This window comes from Muntiacus reevesi, chromosome 13 (genome assembly GCF_963930625.1).
Source record: "Muntiacus reevesi chromosome 13, mMunRee1.1, whole genome shotgun sequence".
Lineage (NCBI taxonomy): Eukaryota > Metazoa > Chordata > Mammalia > Artiodactyla > Cervidae > Muntiacus > Muntiacus reevesi.
In genome coordinates, this window is record NC_089261.1 from 52,631,489 (window position 1) to 52,648,702 (window position 17,214).

Sequence of the window (17,214 nt, forward strand, 5' to 3'; positions counted from 1 at the left end):
TGGCTTTATGTTACTCATTTTGTAATTTTTTTTTCATTTTGTAATTAAAAAAAATTTTTTTATTTTGTTTTGTATACTTTTTGGTATTTAAGGAGGTTTATACTTTTTAGTGAGTTACTTTTATGTTTATAGTTTGAAAAATTCCTGGGAATTCCCTGGCAGGTCCAGCTGACTCTGGACTCCAGTCCTTGGCAGTTCAGAGTTGACTCTTTTACCCTCTGGGTCCAGGTTTGATTCCTCAAGCTGCAGGTGCGGCCAAAAAATAAAAAATAAAATACTTTTAGTTCTCTTTTTTCTTATTTAGGGGTGTGGAGGGTAGGGAATTTTATGCTGTGATTATTAATGTGTGAATGAACTTATTCTACTCAATTTTTTGTCTCTTTTTCTCTGACTTTATTACTTTGTGAAAACATGCCATTTTATGTATATTCTACTCTCATCAGTACCTTTGTTTTAGATTTAATTCTATAAATAGAGTTAATATTTAAGTGACTGACTTTTTTCTGAAGTTTTATCATCTCTTGGTTGGATGAAACTTACTGTCTAATAGAGATTCCTCAACTGTGCTTGTGGAAAGCTTTTAAGGGCTTAGATGTTAGAAGTGTTTTTCTACAGTCTTGATATTTGAAGGATAGCTTGACTCAGGTGTTCTTCGATTTCTTAAAAATGATTGCCCTGCCATTGTCTTGTTTATGTGTTGCTGCTGCCAACCTGGTTTTCTCTTCTTTGTTGATGATGTAGTCTTTTTTCAAGATGTGAGTTTTCCTTTATCTTTAAAGTTGAATTATTTTACTTAGTTATGTCTCTATATTGACTATTCCAGATAAATTTTCCCTGGTATGTGTTTTCAGAGTGTAGATTTATGTTTTCTTTGAGTCAGTAATTGTAGTTTTGAATATTAGTTCAAATATTAGTTCAGCTGTTTCATTCTTCCGTGACCTTTGCTTATTGGATCTTTGCATCTCTTTTATATTGTTTCCCTTCAGTTCTTTTATATTGTATATCTTATAATTTAGTCTTCTTTTCTGAGATGGTTTTGTGGGATTTTTTTATATTTTAAATTTACTTTGTTCCTGTTTTTTAAAGTTTTTACTCACTGTTTAAAATTTTGAGTATTTGATTTGAGATGTTCTTTTATGTCTGCATCTGTTTTTTTTTTTTTTTTTTTTAATATTATTTTATTAGTTGGAGGCCAATCACTTTACAACATTTCAGTGGGTTTTGTCATACATTGACATGAATCAGCCATATAGTTACATGTATTCCCCATCCCGATCCCCCCTCCCACCTCCCTCCCCACCCGACTCCTCAGGTGCATCTGTTTTTTAATTATTTCTGATTTGTGATGAAGTGTTACATCTTTCCTCAGTTTTATTGCTATAGTTCTTGGTGTGTTTTCATCTTCCCAAATTTTTCACTTTTAAAAATTCTTTGTAAGTAATTTGGTATGGATGCTGAGTTCTTTTTTTCTCTTCAGGTTATTTGTGATGGGTTTTGCTGTACCAGCAATACAGACAATTTTATTTTTGGGTGAGGTTGGGTGGTTTCTTCAGTCTCTTAGTTCAGGAATACCCTCTTTGTTGCTACAGTCAAATGCAGTTTTTAAAATAAGTCCCCTCGGGACTTCCCTGGTGGTCCAGTGGTAAAGAATTTGCCCTCCAGTGCAGGGGACTCAGGTCAATACCTGGTCAGGGAACTAAGATCCCACATGCCACAGGGCAACTAAACCCATTCGCCACAACTAAAGAAACCCATGTGCTGCAGTGAAGACCAACCACAGCCTAAACAACAGAAACTATCAAGCTATTAAAAATAAGTAAATAAAAATAAAATAAGTTTCCTGTCTCCCATTGTTCTGTATTGACTTAGTAGGGCCTCTGTCTTCAGTGCTGCCCTCTCCATCAAGCTTTCAAGTGACACTTTCTCCTTTCAAGGTGTCTCCTTCTCCTCCAAAGCTGTGCCTTACTAAAACTGTCACCTCCGGTCCTGCAGACTTTTTGAGCCTCTGCATTGTGACTCCCGGTAGTCACTGCTCTCAGTCCTCTTTTTGGACTTCTGCCTTGGGTGAATCCTAGTTAATATAACCCGGATTCAGTGACCACTAGGACCCTGCTTGATTCTTCTTTTGGACATCTTTTGAAAATTGGAGCTTCTGGTCCTGAATGTCTGTGCACTTATACATAAGTTAGCTTTTAGTTGTCTCATCTTCCTGTAATGCTCTGGGTGATTTTATTTGCTATCTTCCTTGGCCTGTATGGTTTTTATGAGGACTTCTATAATGTTTAGAAATTAGGGGCCAGTCATTATCCTATAAATAATTCATTTCTGTTTTTACGTGTTGTGCTGGAAAATAGTAGTGTTTGCTTTAAAATAATTTATAATGTATGTTTATATAATTGAGTAATCACTTGTACTTCTCTTTCTGTGTCCCCATGACCACTCCATTGTTTTCCTTAAGCTTGTTGGGATTATTTATCATTGAAATAATTAGGTTCTATTAAAGAGCTATGGTTTTTTCAGTGGTCATGTATGGATGTGAGAGTTGGACTGTAAAGAAGTCTGAGTGCTGATTGATGCTTTTGAATTGTGGTGTTGGAGAAGACTCTTGAGAGTCCCTTGGACTACAAGATCAAACCAGTGAATCCTAAAGAAAATCAACCATGAATACTCATTGGAAGGACTGACACTGAAGCTGAAGATCCAGTGCTTTTGGCCTCCTGATGTGAAGAGCCGACTCGCTGGAAAAGACACTGACGCTGGGAAGGATTGAGGGCAAGGGGAGAAGGAGGCGCCAGAGGAGGAGAAGGGTGGATGGCATCACTGACTCAAAGGACATGAGTTTGAGCAAACTCCAGGAGATACTGAAGGACAGGGAAACTTGGTGTGCTGCAGTTCATGGGATTGCAAAGAGTCGGACACAACTTAGCAACTGAACAATTAAATAGCTGGCTCTTAATCATATGTATATACCTGGAATTAGTATTGAATTTTGTCCTGTCCCTAAACACTCACATTCATAGCAGAGTTCTACTCATATTAAGCAGGAATTCTAAAATTTCATTGAATTTTCTTTTGTCAAGTGACATAATTTAATGCTGATGGGGAAAAAAAGAAAGGTAAGGGAAGTCTGGCATGTTTCACAATGCATTAACAGGGCTATAGTATCTAGAGAACAGATGATGATTGTCACATTCAATTCTGCTGCTAGTAAGACCTTATCTGTAATTTTAATTTCTAGACCCAAAACTTGGAGTGATGCAGACCAATGATGATTCCCTAATGCTGACATACTGCAAAAATACTGATGCAAAGTTCTCACAGACCTTTTATTTCTATTCTGAGACTGTGTACTTGTTACTCTGGATTTTTGAAGTACTTACTGTTTTGTGAAATACTGATGGAGTTTTAAAAAGTGTTTTTTTTTTAATTAAGCTACCCCATTTAAATTAATTTCTTAAAAATTTTACTGGTTTTAATAAAATATACAGGTTTGGGAACAATATTGTATCCACCTTAGAGGATGGCACAAAATGTCAAAGGACTTAAAACTTTCATGTGAGAAACAGCTAAAAGAACAAAGATGTTTAGTTTGAATGAGAGAAAACTGAACTCTTAAGGGCTAGAATCAGTAAACAGAAATTAGAGGGAGATAGAGTTTGGCTCGATATAACTATAAACATTTCAGTAGAGTGAGCTGGTACCAACAAGAGTTCTGTGACCACTTGTGTTAGATGACATTTATTACAGAAGTAGGACAAGATTATTTTTTAAAATAGTATAAAACCAGGAGGGGAAGAAATTATCCATAAGTTTGTTTTCATGATTGTAATAGTTTGACAAAAACTGTAGGATATGAGAAGGATAGCATATTGTCTGTGAATGGAAGCTCCAACTAAAAGAATTAAAGGAAAGGGAGGATAAAGGCAGTTTTTCAGAGATTAAAAACATTAAAAAAGTTGAAGTATACTTACCTACAGTGAGTCTGCCTGCAGTGCAGGAGACCCAGGTTCGATCCCTATGTTGGGAAGATCCCCTGAGGAGGGAATGGCAACCCACTCCAGTGTTCTTGCCTGAAGAGTTTCATGGACAGAGGAGCCTGGCAGTCTGTAGTCCATGGGGTCACAAAAAGTTGGACATGACTGAGTGACTAACACACACTTTTACCTACAGTAAAATGCACAGGTATTTAAGTGTATTGTTCTATTAGTTGTCTTGAGCATACTGTTCTTTTAGTTTTGACAGATCAGAAACCATTGCAGCCTATGCCCCTTTTAAGATGTGTTGAAAGAACATTAACGTCACCTCAGAATAGAGATCTTGTTCCCCTTGATTGTGTATTTTAATTCAATTTCTGCTTTCATGTTTCTCTGTAATCAAATTTTATTGGGTCTAAATATTTATTGTGAGCTAGAACTGATATTGTTCTTTATATAAACATTTTATTGAGTGCTTACTCAGATTCTTTGTATACATTTGTATTTCTCACCTTAACCCTGCAAGGTTGTTAACGTCCACATTTTGCAGGTGACACAGTTGAAGCGCTAATGAATTGAATTAAGCCAGTGCTACAGAACTGTTAAGGGCTAAGAATTGAACTCGGGGCTCTAGAGCAGTGTTGGCCAATAGAATTTTTGCGATGCAAATGTTCTATATCTGAATTACCATGTTAGCCATTAGTCTAACAAAAAAGATCTCCAGGACCCAGATAATCATGATGTGTGCTCACTCACACTCACCTAGAGCCAGACATTCTGGAATGTGAAGTCAGGTGGGCCTTAGGAAGCATCACTACGAACAAAGCTAGTGGAGGTGATGGGATTCCAGTTGAGCTATTTCAAATCCGGAAAGATGATGCTGTGAAAGTGCTGCACTCAATATGCCAGCACGTTTGGAAAACTCAGGAGTGGCCACAGGACTGGAAAAGGTCAGTTTTCATTCCGATCCTAAAGAAAGGCACTGCTAAAGAATGCTCGAATTATCGCACAGTTGCATTCATCTCACATGCTAGTAAAGTAATGCTCAAAATTCTCCAAGCCCGGCTTCAGCAGTACGTAAACTGTGAACTTCCAGATGTTCAAGCTGGTTTCAGAAAAGGCAGAGGAACCAGAGATCAAATTGCCAACATCCGCTGGATCATCAAAAAAGCAAGAGAGTTTCAGAAAAGTGTCTATTTCTGCTTTATTGACTATGCCAAAGCCTTTGACTGTGGATCACAATGAACTGTGGAAAATTCTGAAGGAGATGGGAATACCAGATCTCCTGACCTGCCTCTTGAGAAACCTGTCTGCAGGTCAAGAAGCAACAGTTAGAACTGGACATGGAACAACAGACTGGTTCCAAATAGGGAAAGGAGTACGTCAAGGCCGTATATTGTCACCCTGCTTGTTTAACTTATGTGCAGACTACATCATGAGAAATGCTGGGCTGGATGAAGCACAAGCTGGAATCAAGATTGCCAGGAGAAATATCAATAACCTCAGATATGCAGATGACACCACCCTTATGGCAGAAAGTGAAGAAGAACTAAAGAGCCTCTTGATGAAAGTGAAAGAGGAGAGTGAACAAGTTGCCTTAAAGCTCAACATTTGGAAAACTAAGATCATGGCATCCGGTCCCATCACTTCATGGCAAATAGATGGGAAAACAGTAGAAAGAGTGACATACTTTATTTTTGTGGGCTCCAAAATCATTGCAGATGGTGATCGCAGCCATGAAGGTAAAAGATGCTTACTCCTTGGAAGGAAAGTTATGACCAACCTAGACAGCATATTAAAAAGCAGAGACATTGTCCACAAAGGTCTGTCTAGTCAAGGCTATGGTTTTCCCAGTAGTCATGTATGGATGTGAGAGTTGGACCATAAAGAAAGCTGAGCACAGAAGAATTGATGCTTTCGAACGGTGGTGTTGGAGAAGACTCCTAAGAGTCCCTTGGACTACAAAGAGATCCAACCAGTCCATCCTAAAGCAGATTATTCCTGGATGTTCATTGGAAGGACTGATGTTGAAGCTGAAATTCCAATACTTTGGCCACCTGATGCGAAGAGCTGACTCATTTGAAAAGACCCTGATGCTGGGAAAGATTGAGAGCAGGAGAAGAAGGGGATGTCAGAGGATGAGATGGTTGGAGGGCATCACCGACTCAATGCACATGGGTTTGGGTGGACTCCGAGAGTTGGTGATGGACAGGGAGACCTGGGGTGCTGCAGTTCATGGGGTTGCAAAGAGTCAGACACGACCGAGCAACTGAACTGAACTGACTAGCCATTAGTCACATGTGACTGAACACCTGAGATGTGGTTAGTGTAGCTGAGGAGCTTTGCTGACATTTTAAAAATTTTTTAATATTAACTAATTAAAATGTTAAATAGCCATAGCTCTTGAGTGTATAGACTGTAGGTGCCCTTTCTCCATACTTTTCTGCTAATAGTTACTGGACACTGGCACTGGTAAGTGCCAGCCAGGCTCTTATTAAGTTAATAAATAAATGTTTCCTGAGTTGTTTTTAGCATATCTAAGGTTTGTTTTCTTTTTAACTTCTCAGTTGTGAAAATTTCAAGCATATGAAAACAATGATTCAGTGCATTCTTTTTCATCTGTGACCCCTACCCCCTGGATTATTTTGTCAAATCCCAGGCATAATTTCAAATGGCTGACTTTTAAAGCTAAATTTTGCTTTTATCATTTAGCTTGATTTGAGGCTGCATTCATTTTTATCAATTTTGAAAAAATTTGCACTGAAGAAAACGATGGAAAGGTATATTTAATACTAAAGAAGATTAATGTTAACATTAGGTAAAGCTTCCCTTGTGGTCCAGCTGGTAAAGAATCCGCCTGAACTGCAGAAGACCTGGGTTCGATCCCAGAGTAGGGAAGAGCCCCCCGAGAAGGGAAGGGCTACACACTCCAATATTTTGGCCTGGAGAATTCCATGGTTTGTATAGTCCATGGGGTCACAAAGAGTCAGACACAACTGAGTGACTTGCACTTGCACTATGTAATGTTAATGCCAAATCTAAATATATATATTATATATTTGTGTTACATATAATCTTAAATCTTCTATTTTAAATCACCTAAATCACTATTTTCTATTAACATAAATAGCCTAGATTCTTTTATTTGCCATGTCACATTCCTACATTTTAGGGAACCTTTTTTTCCTATAACAAGCGTTTGGAAAAAGAGGATGAACTTCCTTTCAGCAATAGGTCTGGACTTTTCACAGCTTATCCAACTATTTTATGTATATAAATAGCCATCTGTTGTGGAGATTTCTTACCCTCCATATTCTTATTAGCAAAATGAGAAATAAGTTTTTACAAGGGTCAGTGAAATGATTTTCTTGTTGTTGTTCAGTCGCTCAGTCACATCCAATTCTTTGCGACCTCTTGGACTGCAGCATGCCAGGCTTCTCTGTCCTTCACCATCTCCCAGAGCTTGCTCAAATTCATGTCCATTGAGTCTGTGATGCCATCCAACCATCTCATCCTCTGTCACCCCCCTTCTTCTCCTGCCTTCAATCTTTCCCAGCATCAGAGTCTTCGCATCAGGTGGCCAAAGTATTGGACCTTCAGCTTCAGCATCAGTCCTTCCAATAAATGTTCAAGGACTGATTTCCTTTAGGATTTGACTGGTTTGATCTTGCAGTCCAAGCGACTCTCAAGAGTCTTCTCTAACACCATAGTTCGAAAGCATCATCTCTTCAGTACTTGGCCTTCTTTATGCTACAACTCTCACATCCACACATGACTACTAGAGAAACCATAACTTTGACTATACCGACCTTTGCTAGCAATGTAATGTGTCTGCTTTTTAATATGCTGTCTAGGTTTATCATAGCTTTGCTTCCAAGAAGCAAGCATCTTTTAATTTCATGGCTGCAGTCACCGTCCGCAGTGATTTGGGAAAGAAATAAAGAAAATAAAGTCTGTCAGTTTCCATTTTTTTCCCGTTTATTTGCCATGAAGTGATGGAACCGGATGCAGTGATCTTAGCTTTTTGAATGTTGAGCCAGCTTTTTCACTCTCCTCTTTCACCTTCATCAGGAGGCTCTTCAGTTCCTCTGTACTTTCAGCCATAAGGGTGGTGTCATCTTCATGTCTGAGGTTATTAATATTTTTTCCAGCAATCTTGATTCCGCTTGAGCCTCATCCAGCCTGGCATTTTGCATGATGTACTCTGCATATAAGCGAAATATGCAACCTTGACGTACTCCTTTCCCAGCCTTTGTTTCCATATTATGACTTGTGACTTTCAGATGCTATGATCTATTGATATCAGTGCCTCAGCTGAGCCAAGGTGCTGATGGGCAGTGCCAGGACACCTAGAGGGTTTCCTTCTGGGATTCTTGGCCAACAGGTTCGGCTCTTTCCTGGTGGCTCAGTGGTAAAGAATCTGCTTGCAGTGCAGGAGACTACTTGCAATCCAGGAGAAGCAGGTATGGATCCCTGAGTTGGGACGATCTCCTGGAGAAGGAAGGGCAGGGCAACCCACTCCCTGTATTCTTACCTGAGACATTCCATGGACAGAGGAACCTGGTGGGCTATAGTCCATGGGGGCGCAAGAGTTGAACACAACTAAGCGACTAAATCACTACCAGTTTTTAAAACTTTTTTCTGTTATCCAGATTAGATACATTTTTCTGGTCTATTTTTCCTGTACAATGATTCTTTCCATTGTTATCTCCATTCTAGTATTGGGTCCATACATAATAGCTAATTTAAAGTCTTGAATAGAAGTCTCTGTATATGTGTGGTTGATTTTTTTTTTCCCCCATGCAAGTTGAGATTTTCCTGTTTCTTCAAATGCCACATAATGTTGGATTTTATCCTGGATGTTCTGAATATTAGTATCAGACCTTGGGTCTTGTTTTAAATCCTTTGGAGAATGTTAATTTTGTTTCAGCAAATCTGGTTAGATTCAGGCTGTAAGCCCCAACTGTGTCTGTGGACTGTATTTCTTACATCAGTTCAGTTTTTAAAATCTTTGTAGACTGTGTGGCTCTGTCCTGCTTATGTGCCATCCATTAGCTGGTCTGAGGCCTGGATGATGTATCTATTTGTTCAGTTCTCAAAGTCTTGTGTGTTGTGATCAGATCCATGCATGTTTATGAACCCTGGAATTCATAAACATCTTTATGAGATTGCTTTCCCCAGTTCCTCCTCCTTTGTGATGTTTCTGATATTTTGTTTCCTTGACTCTTTGTCTTACCCTCTGACTAGCTGGGGTTCTCCTTATTTTGCTCAGCTGCATACTTCTGTGATCATGCCCATATTTGGCTAGAAGTTTATCAATTTTATTGATCTTCTCAAAGAACCAGCATTTGGTTTCACTGATTTTCATTTTCTTTTTTCCTGTTTCATTCATTCTGTTCTTTTTACTTGTTTTTTCTGCTTACTTTGAGTTTAATTTGCTCTTATGTTTCTAATTTCTTAAGGTAGAAGCTGAGATGACAATTGAAGATCTTTTAGAATACAGGTTTTTTTTCCTGACTACTTTCATAATTTTCTCTTTTGTCCTTATTTTTTAGCATTAGGATTGTGATGTGCCTCTTTTTTTTGCTTGCTTTTTGTTTTGTTCTTTTCTTTCTTTTTTTTTTTCTTTTAATTCATCCTGGTTGGAGTTTGTTGAGATTCTTGGATTTGTGGGTTTAGAGTTTTCATCAAATTTGCAATTTTTGATATTTTTCCCACTTCAGTTTTTCTGTCCTCTTCTCTGACTCCTGTTACATGTATGTGTTAGGCTATTAGACCACTTGATATTGTGCCATAGGTAGGAGTTCTGTGTTCTCTCCCTCATTTTACTCTTTCATCTTCCATCTTGGATTGTTTCTGTTATATGTTTTCAAGTTCTCTGTCATGGTTTTGTTCACTGCACCAGTTTAAGGTTCACTGCAGTGTTTAGTATTTTTTTTTTTTCTTTTTTTATCTTCTATGACAGTGTTTAGTATTTTAAGCCCATATCATTAACTTTTCATTTTCGATGCTATATTTTTCTATTGTACAATTTCTATTCCTTAATAATTCCATTTCTCTATTGAGATTTCCTGTTTGTTTTCTGATTATGTTCATGATTTTCCTTTTAATCTTTTAGTAATACATAACGTAACTTTTAAAGTCTGCCTGCTACTTCTGCCATTATTTCTGAATCTGTTTCTGTTGATTGATTTTTTTTTTTTTCCTGTAGGTCACGGTCACAATTTCCTGTTTCTTCACTTTTCTAATGATTCCTGTTTTTTCATAATGCATATTATGGACACTAGGATATTAAGTGTCTGGATCTTGTTCTTTTGTAATAAAGTTTTGTTTTGGCAAGTGGTTAATTTGCTTGTGCATCAGCTTGTTCTTACTTTTTTTTTTTTTTTTTTTTTTTAGTTCTACCACTTTATTGCTACCAACCCATTTCCCTCCACCCTCGTGCACACATGCTCAGTCATGTAATCCCATGGACTTCAGCCCGCCAGACTCCTCTGTCCATGGACTTTTCCAGACAAGAATACTGGAGTGGGTTGCCATTTCCTTCTCCATTGTTCTTACTTTTAAGCTTTAATAAAAATGAGCCTAGATTATCCTTATTCCTAAGGTTTTGAGTATTTAATGAAGCCTGTTTGGCACTCAGATGTTTCCCAGCCATATATAAGCATCAGTAGCTGTTCAGCTCATGCTACTTGGTAGTTAGTCTTTGCCAACTGGAGTAGAATTCTGCAGTGTACCTGACCAATTTAATATTTGACCAAGACTCTGGTGCAAATTTCTAAAACTTCATATCTGTACAGTTCTTTTTGTTGATACCTTGCTCTGTAAATTTCATCTTTTCAGGCAGTTTCTAACTCCGATACCGGCTTAGTTCAGTAAGACTGCCATGTTCTGTTTTTGTTCTTCCTCTCTATTTTACAGTCTGGAAAATGCCTCTAGGCAAAACAAAAAACAAAAAAACACTTTCTTGAGACTTACCTTATTTCCCTTCTGAAAGTGCACAATCCTGTGTTGGCCCTTGTTCAGTGGCTGAAAATAGACTTAACCAGTTTCATGCCTGGCAGGAGCATCAGCTAGCTGTATCAGTTATTCCTATACATTTAGAAGCAGGAGTCTCAGGGTATGTTGCCAACATTTAGCACATGGGATTTGAACAGTTCATTCTATTTTAATTGTGTCCTGTTTCGCTTTACTGTTTCTGTAGCAGTGTTGATATTTTAAAATTTAGTTGCTAAGGAAAACTAACAGTCTACAGTAGTGTTCTAATATTTTGATACTACTATGTTTAATTTTGAATTAATAGAAGCCAAGTGAAGAATAGAATACTGTGGCATTCATTGCATGCTAAGGGAGACCTTTATTCATAATTCTGAAATTTCAAGAACTCTCCATATACAGGAATTTCAGAGACAGGATTGTGGACATGTATTTTTTTTTTTTGTACATGTATTTTTATCTAGTTTGATGATTTTACTGTGAAGACTTAATACGTCTGCCCGCTATGTCATTTTACAAAGCTTGTTTTAACTGAACTGATGTGAAATCTTTGTTCACAATATACTGTGTAGTGTTTTCAGTCTCTTTTTCCCTAAATAAATTCTCTAAAAAATTTAAGTCTACAAGTTTGGTTCAAACAATATTAAAAATCTTATGATTTAAAAAAAGAAAGAATCTTACTGTGGTAAATTTATTTCCATGGTTCTGTAGAATGAACTTTAGTGATAGTGTTACATGGGAGTTGCAAAAACAAGCAAATTGCTATTTTTTTTTTCATTTGCATCTTTTAAATGGTTCAGAAAAGGACACCTTATAATTATACTATTATATTTTAAGACTGCTTTTATAAGATTGGATTTTGATTAGACAGGCACTTATATTAAAGCTGAATTATGCATATATCTGGCCTTACCTTTGGAGGAAAGAAATTACTGAACGAAATATGATGCACGCTTTCTATTTTTCTTGTAAACCCTGTATGCCATTAGCGTTTATCCTTGGGCAAAAGCAGAGTTGTTTAGGAATCTTTCTGGGATAAAGTAAGCTGAATATCTGTTGTTACTTTTTCCAGTAAGCTGTGACTGCTACTCTCTTTTGTAACGAATGACCTGTTGTAGGAGTAGTGCTTTTTAGAAAAAAAATAGATTGAAGTCTGTTCCCTTAAATGCACACTGAAGGGTATGCCATCTTTAATTATTTTTACAGGTCACATTGACAGAAGATAATTGGGTTAGTATAATTTCAATATGGAAGACTACCAAATTTCATTAATTGGGAGCATAATCATTAGGAACTGAAACATAATTACTGTTCTGAAGTGTGATAAAATAAAAAGCTAAGTACTATAGCATCTCACATTCAAATAAACTTTGGTTTTTAATTTTCATTTGGCAGACTCAGTTATTTGAGGGAAATTTCCAGTTGGTTAATTGTTTTATGTGTGTTCATTTTTGTCACCTTATTTTTGGCATTTTTATTGCCTATTTGGCTTCCCTGGCGACTCAGTCGGCCTGCAGTGCAGGAGACACAGGTTCAATCCCTGGGTCGGGAAGATCCCCTGGATCTTCCAGTATGGCTACTCACTCCAGTATTCTGATCTGGGAAATCCCATGGACAGAGGAGCCTGGCAGGCTATAGTCCATAGGGTCGCACAGAATCAGACATGACCAAATTGACTTAGCACGCAGGTACGCATGCACTCATACACACACTGAGTAAGCAAAGAAGCAAAAGATGAGATAAAAGTTAAATTTGTTGATTGGAAGATCTGTTAGAAGATGACAGCTCTTGGCTTTAATAATACTTAACGTTAATAAAATTTCTATATGTGGTGCAGAGAGCTCTCAACTGGGACTGACTCAGAGAGGGCCTCAACTGTTAAGACCTCCAGTACTTCTCTAGGTATTTTGCCCCTAACTTGGTTTGTAATTTCCGGCAACAGATGCATGAAGGACCCCATGCAGATTTTTGGATGTCTTTTTTCTGAATAGTTCCATCATTTTCAGTACTCCCTCTCACAGAACACCTCAGCCTCCCTGAACTTCAGTTTTTGTCTCTTCATCTCTGGACTGTCACGTGCTCTGTTTCAGATCCGTCTTCCTGTGCTGTGATCTGTAAAGCAGTGACAGTACCAAGTGTATCATGTCCCTCCCCCGCCTCAATGGTTCACAGCCCATGCTGCCTGTTGTCCAGGGTCTGACAACAGTTTTTTTATACATTTTGTCTCATTTTGTTGTTTACTTTACTATGGCCAAAAGTGGAAGTTCTCTTACTACATTTTTACGGAAATAAAATTGTACAAAGCTATTTGAAGCCTTTAAGAACAATGTACTTAAATTGTTCTTTGTATGTATGTTCTTGTTGTTTAGTCGCTATGTCTTTTCCGACTCTTTGTGACCCCATGGGCTGTTAGCCCACAAGCCTCCTCTGACCATGGAATTTCTCAGGTAAGAATACTGGAGTAGGTTGCCCTTTTCTTCTTCAGGGGACCTTCGCGACCCAGGAATGGAACCCTTGTCTCCTGCTTTGACAGGGGGATTCTTTACCACTGAGCCAGCAGGGAAGCCCTTGATGTGTAGTTCCTGGAAAACAGTGACAAGTCATGAGTGTCGCTTTTAATTAGCTTCCTTTAATGACTTTTACTATTATTATAAGAAAAACATTGTTTTAGGCTTTCTGCTGAATAAATAGGAACACTAAATTTAGTTGCTTAGTCTTCTGTTTCTTTGGCTGTATATGGTTAAGTTACTGCTTCTGCACTCCCCTCCCTTGTATCCCTCAGATCATTTTGCCTGTTGATTGTGGGAGAAGCAGAGAGTTAGGAAGCTATTGCAGAGAAACTAGGACTGATGAATCTATTAGAGGATGGAAGTGTCAGGGATGAAAGCACAGAGGATAATTAGATTTCCTGTTTTGTCATCTGAATGAAGTTGAGTTGAAGGAAATGCATCTCTTGAGATGGTAAAGACGTGGTGAATTCTGAGGGGTGGAAATCAGTTGTGTTCTGGACTGTATATTAGGTTTGAGATGTGAACAATAAAATAGAGATGGTGAGTACATAGTTGACTGTAGAACAGCTCTGTGGTAGGCTTTTGCATTGAGCTTTAGCCAGTTGATTTCTTGGTGCTGAATGTAAAATTTTACATTTTTGTTTCTACACATTCTCTTCCTGTGATTATTATCATTTGCATTAACTATCTCAGCCAAATTTGGAGTGTATTGTTTCAAAAATTAAGAGTAAAATTTGTTTAAACTTAGGACAGTAAATTCTGACACAAATTATCATATCTTTAAGGTGCAGAGATTTTCTGTAGTGAATACAGTGCTTTAAAAATTACTGTTATGAAAGCCCATGTTGATACATTTATAGAAAAGGAGAACTTGGAACTTCATTACCACATTTGCTCATTCGTCTTTTCCTCATTCAGTCATTGTACTTATATCACAGTATTTTGATAAATCAGAACTAAATATTTACATTTCTATAATTATATGTGTATTATTTATTATTGAGCCAAATATTACACTGAGACCATAATTTCTTATATAAGCCTTTATTTCTCCTGGAGTTAAAATCTATCTTACTTATTCAGTTGGTTTTCTATAGACTCATTGGTCACTTTCCCCAAATGTACCTATATTCTGTCACGTGCTTATAAATAATAGTTTCCATATTATGAAATACACAGGTTCCTTTTTTGACCTTGCTAGAAACCTATTCCATGGTGGCCTCTGGCATCCTGTTTCATTTTTGAGTGGTGGTTCTTTTTTCTACATTAGATTATTTATTTACTAAGTCCCATATTATCTTTTTGTTTTGTTTTGATTACTTTTAATAACTTCCTAAGGAAGAGTGCAAAGATAAAATTTTAACTTTCTGAGAAGCCTTAAAATGTCATTTTACTTACATACTTGATCAACAATTTAGCTGGGTAAGGAATTCTGAATTTTGAAGACTATGTGTAGATATTTTATAACTTTCAACAGTATACCATTTTTACTTTAGAATAAACCTTCAGTGCTGTTCTGATTACATATTCTTTTTATGTGACTTGTTTTTTTCCTCTCTGAAGTTTTTAAGGACCTTTATTTCTTGGCTCTGAATTTTCATTATGACGTGTGTGTCTTTTTCCCCCTTCTTTAATTTGCATGCACTTGTTTGCCTCTTGTGACTTCAGAGACTTTTTTCCTTCAGTTAAAAAGAAAATGTTATTTTAAAATATAATTTCTACACCTCTCCCCCCAATTTTCACTTTATATTAACACTTGTTGAACCTTTTGAAGTCCGCTAGTGCTTGTCTTATTTTTTCTAATGTGTGTTCTGTCCCTTTGTCTACCTTTTACTTTGTGTATTTGAGCTATCTATATTTTTAAAAAAAAATTTTGGTTGCTCAGTATGGCTCTTTTTTTTCTTTTTTAAATTTTGAATGTGGAATGTGACTTGTAGGATCTTAGTTTCCCAACCAGGGATTAAACCCAGGCTACTGCAGTGAAAGTGCCAAATCCAAATTAGTGTGTGTGTGTGTGTGTGTGTGTGTGTGTGTGTGCAGGGATTAAACCCAGGCTACTGCAGTGAAAGTGCCAAATCCAAATTACTGTGTGTGTGTGTGTGTGTGTGTGTGTGTGTGTGTGTGTGTGTGTGTGTGTGTGTGTGTGTGTGTGTGTGTGTGTGTGTGTGCAGGGATTAAACCCAGGCTACTGCAGTGAAAGTGCCAAATCCAAATTACTGTGTGTGTGTGTGTGTGTGTGTGCGTGTGCGTGCGTGCAGGGATTAAACCCAGGCTACTGCAGTGAAAGTGCCAAATCCAAATTACTGTGTGTGTGTGTGTGTGCGCGTGCGTGCGTGCGTGCAGGGATTAAACCCAGGCTACTGCAGTGAAAGTGCCAAATCCAAATTACTGTGTGTGTAATTGGCATTTTTGTGAAATTTAGAATATAGAAGTAACATGACATCATTTTGGTCTGTTTAACAGAATCAAAAGTTTAGCACCAAATTTAAAGTTGTTTACATTTTTTTACTAAACTTAAATTTTTCCTTTTTATTTTGACAGAGGTGTTATGAACATAAACAGTACAGAAATGGATTGAAATTCTGTAAACAAATCCTCTCTAATCCCAAGTTTGCTGAGCATGGAGGTAAGTGTAAATGTAGTACACTTGCATGTAAGCATAAGTAGGTAACGTTCTGCTTACTTGTCTGATTTCACTTATTTGGGTTTTGTTACTCCCAGCTGGCAAGACTGTTTTCCAGAGAGAATGGACCTTATCCTTATGCCTGTGGGAAGATATTTAATACTAATAGTTTGAGTTTATTGTTGAGAAAGTGATAACACGATCTACTTGAGTTCTGATTTATTCCTGCTTTGAATATTAGCACCATAGGAAAGGCAAAAGAACCTAGTAAAACAAGTATACTAATTTAAGTTTAATAAGTAAGTTTATTTAAAATGGTTACAAGAAAATTTTGCTTGACAACTTTGGTTGAGCTGAAGAAATTTTATTCCTTACAATAAATTTATTCAGAAAGTGTCCATTTGGGCCTTTGCTCATGAACCAGCATCTTCTTATTTAGGGCATTGTATCTTAGCTTTTGAAGACAGTCATGTTTTAAGACATGATTTATACATATTTTGAAAGTTTATGTACTTTTAGCCTGTGTGAGGGTAGAAGATTGGACAGTGAGAAGTTTGTAGGGCAAAGGCAGAGCTTGTAGCAAAACTTTTGAAGAGACAAAGGAACAGTAAAGTTTTATAGGTCTGATTTGTACAGTTAGGAAACATGGTTCTTTGTTAAGTTGATAATGTTTTCTTAGTATTGAAGAGAGAGAGTAATAATTCTCTGTTAGCGTTCTTTACTCTTGCATACGTTCGTTATAATAATAGCATTGTTTAAAGACAGAAAGCAGTGGGTATTGAGTATGTAAAATTTTCTTTCTCCATTCCCTTCTTAAAAAGCAGTTTTGCTTGGGACTTCCTGAACATCAGTGGTTGACTCTGCTTTCATTGCAGGGGGCACAGGTTCAGTCCCTTACCAGGAAACTGAGATCCTGTGTGCCATGCCGCAGGGCCTATATCTATATATACATAATTTTGCTAGCCAGTTGGATATTGGGTTGTTTTATATTCTTTCCAAAAGTATGTATAACAGCAGTGTAGCTTTTAGTGGTATAGACACCACAGAGTTTGAGTACAGCGTAGAACCAGCTTTCATTGTTTCTAAAGTGCACTTTCCCCGCATATTTGAA

General features: G+C 37.3%; 1 protein-coding gene across 2 annotated transcripts in view; it reads left to right on the plus strand.

The window, feature by feature from the left end:
- Positions 1 to 17,214, plus strand: part of NAA15 (N-alpha-acetyltransferase 15, NatA auxiliary subunit) — a 69,369-nt gene that overhangs the window by 9,066 nt on the left and 43,089 nt on the right. For both annotated transcript variants that reach the window (XM_065905013.1, XM_065905014.1), the window contains exon 2: positions 16,022 to 16,106. In XM_065905013.1, the coding sequence (XP_065761085.1) occupies positions 16,022 to 16,106 (85 nt within the window). The remainder of the gene's footprint in view (positions 1 to 16,021; positions 16,107 to 17,214) is intronic.